The 2,978-nt window shown below is 35.0% G+C and overlaps 1 protein-coding gene across 1 annotated transcript; it reads left to right on the top strand.

Annotated features, from left to right (window-relative positions):
• Positions 1–419: 419 nt before the first annotated feature.
• Positions 420–1,822, top strand: LOC112758952 (LOB domain-containing protein 20-like). Its single transcript, XM_025807744.2, has 2 exons — positions 420–746; positions 1,415–1,822. The coding sequence occupies exons 1-2, from the start codon at positions 456–458 to the stop codon at positions 1,820–1,822; spliced, it is 699 nt and encodes a 232-aa protein (XP_025663529.2). The 5' UTR covers positions 420–455.
• Positions 1,823–2,978: the final 1,156 nt, after the last annotated feature.

Raw genomic sequence — 2,978 nt, 5'->3', positions numbered from 1 at the left:
ATAGATTATTGTACCTTATATTCTTTTCCAAGAATATAAATTGAATTTTTACGATTAATTATTATATAAAAGCAATTATGGTGAACACTCTATAAGCACATTCGCAAGCCACTACAAAATTTATAAATCTATACTCTAATGTCTAATAATAAAATAATGGATGACATCTAATTTGTCTGAACTTTTCAAAGAAAAAGAAAAGTATGGGTTAAAATCTTTTTAATAAAATAGAATAAAGAGCTTAACATATTCACCTTGCATTGCCAACCCATTCACGAGAATAACGTGCACTCCTCCAAGATACACTTCATATAAGCATAAGCACCATTTTTCTATCTGTTTTATTGTTTTCATTCTCTCGCTCTCTCATTGTCAAGATGTCTGAGCCACAAGGTGTTGCTGATCATGGCACCAATTCAGGAACACGGCGAAAAGGTGCGGCCACAAAGCGTGCCATGGCAGTGGCAGCAGCAGCAACGGTGCCTCCATGTGGGGCATGCAAGTTCTTGAGGAGGAAGTGCATCAGCGGCTGCATCTTTGCGCCCCATTTTGGCTCCGACCAAGGCGCCGCTCGCTTCGCGGCCGTGCACAAGGTGTTTGGTGCAAGCAACGTGTCGAAACTGTTGTTGCATATTCCGGTGAACCGCCGCCATGAGGCGGTGGTTACCATATCCTATGAGGCACAGGCAAGGCTGTCTGACCCGGTGTATGGTTGTGTGTCCACCATTCTTGCTTTGCAACAGCAGGTTTATTAACAGCAAAATATACATTCAGTTTTTGTATAAATAAATTTCTGGTGCCATATATATGGGTTTAGCTTACATATCTCCATACTATTATTAATAAAATATTTTAAATATTTTTATTTAATAAATAAAAAATAAATACATTAAAAATTTAAATTTTTTATATTTTAACCCTATATATATAATCTCTTTTTTGTCTTTAAATTTTTTTATTTTAGTCTAATAAAATTTAAAATATTTTGATTTTGGTTTATAATTTATTTTGTTAAGTAATAATACATTAGGTTAAATAATACGAAATAGATATTATTATTTTTGTTTAATAATATTTTTTTTATAAATTTAGGCATATAATATAAAAAAATAATGTGTAAAATAATATTATAAAAAATAAGAGTGATATTATTATTTTTTTAAATAATAATGGGATAAATTAAAATATTGTTCTGAAAATAATGAAACGAAATAATTGCAATGATGACTAAAATTAAAACTTTTAAAATTTTATTAGACCAAAATTAATAAAAAATTATAAAAATCAAAATCAGAAAATATAATTAATATTTTTTGAAAACCAAAAATTATTTAAACATCTTATCTTTTTATTTTATTTTTATTGAATACACTATAAATATGTAACAAACAAACGCCCTAAGACTCATTTTCAGGTGGCATCATTGCAAGGGGAGCTTTCTATGGTGCAAAATCAGCTGATAAATTCTAGGTTTGCATATGCAAATGTTCTTCATCAGTGCACACAACAGCATCATCATCATCATCATCGTGATAATAATCAGCCAAACATGATCAATGTATCTTTATTACAACAACCAACATACTCCAACAATAATTCATCTGCTTCAACCAATAATAACCTTGTGAACATGAACACCTTCAATAATAATAATAATAACCATTCAGGTTTCGAGCTTGCAATGGAGGCGGCACCATCATCACCGCCACACAGCTTTGAGCCTCTTCGGTTGTCACAGGAAAATAATGACGAGGATGATGAGGAAGAGAGCATCATTATTCCACAACTATTCAACCATGAGATAGTGCTTCACCGTCAATGACTCTTACCATTTGTTTTTCTTTTCTTTTTCTCTAGTTTTCGGATCCATATATATTATAAGTAATATTATCATTCACACTTTCATAAACGCAGTACAATGTCATGAGAACCAAAGAATCGACGATATATAAGAGAAATGCAAAATTATAAGATAAAAAAAATCTTCTAAGAATCAATGATCTTTTTAGACTGTTGGTTAGTGTTTGATATTCAAGAAAATGAAGCAGAGAATACGAGTTCCGAAAAAAGTTACAAATAAGATAATGCAAAACAAGGGCAATGCTATGGTGATGATAGGGAAAAACATCATCACGCGAAGAGGTGACGTCCATTGGCATAGTTAGAGTTAGACAAGTGATTTTTGTTAGAACTCCATTAGATAACCAACAGGATTCAGTCAACTGGATCTCGAGATCTAAAAAAAATAATTTCTTTTTCCCTTTTTGATCCTAATTTAAAATTTAGCTTTAACCTTTTCACTACCACTCATGTTCTTCTTCTCACCTCCATCAACGGCACTAGTTTTACTGCTCAGCCTCCTTCACCCGCCGTCTCTGCCGCCGTCGATGGGTCCCTTCAGCACCGCCTCCGCCTACCACCTGCGCAGCCCGAGTTGCTCTTCCCACCCGTGAGGACGCCGTCGTCTTCAACACCATAACACAACCCCACCGCTATTGCTTCTCACGAAGGTCGACGCCGCCAAAGCGCCGCCGATGCTGGTTCTCATAGAGGTTGACGTCGCCACAGGAGTCCTTCTCATCTGAAGGCGTAGACGACGCATTGCCTCCTCCAGACCGCAACAACAACCGCCTCTATGTCCACGACGCCCCGCCGCATCCCGCCGCTGACCGTCGCAAGCCGCTCTCTGCAATCATCTCGGTGTTCTCCAATTGGTTAGTATATTGTTAGAATTTTAAGTAATACTAAATGTTTTGACTTTGTTTCAGGGTTTAAGTTCTTGGTATTCGTGGTTTTTATGTGATGCTCTTATGAATTCTGTTGGATTAAGGAATTTTTCGTTGATTTTAATTGTTGGATTCTGGAGTAGTTTGATATAATTTTTTTGTAATTTTTTTTATTACCGTTCATTGAGCTCCTTTAGTTCATGCTTATCTTAATGGGAATATAATGGTGTATATTGATTTTAAGGCCAAATT

The sequence above is a fragment of the Arachis hypogaea genome, chromosome 16 (assembly GCF_003086295.3).
Source record: "Arachis hypogaea cultivar Tifrunner chromosome 16, arahy.Tifrunner.gnm2.J5K5, whole genome shotgun sequence".
NCBI classification, from domain to species: Eukaryota; Viridiplantae; Streptophyta; class Magnoliopsida; order Fabales; family Fabaceae; genus Arachis; species Arachis hypogaea.
Note: the sequence above shows the minus strand (reverse complement) of the source record. Positions and strands in the feature narration are given on the sequence as shown.

Bases quoted from the DNA above. Each gene is read 5' to 3' on its own strand.
- LOC112758952 (XM_025807744.2), top strand. From the start codon at position 456: ATGGCAGTGGCAGCAGCAGCAACGGTGCCTCCATGTGGGGCATGCAAG. The intron at 747-1,414 runs GTTTATTAACAG...ACTCATTTTCAG, and splicing joins TTCTTGCTTTGCAACAGCAG to GTGGCATCATTGCAAGGGGA.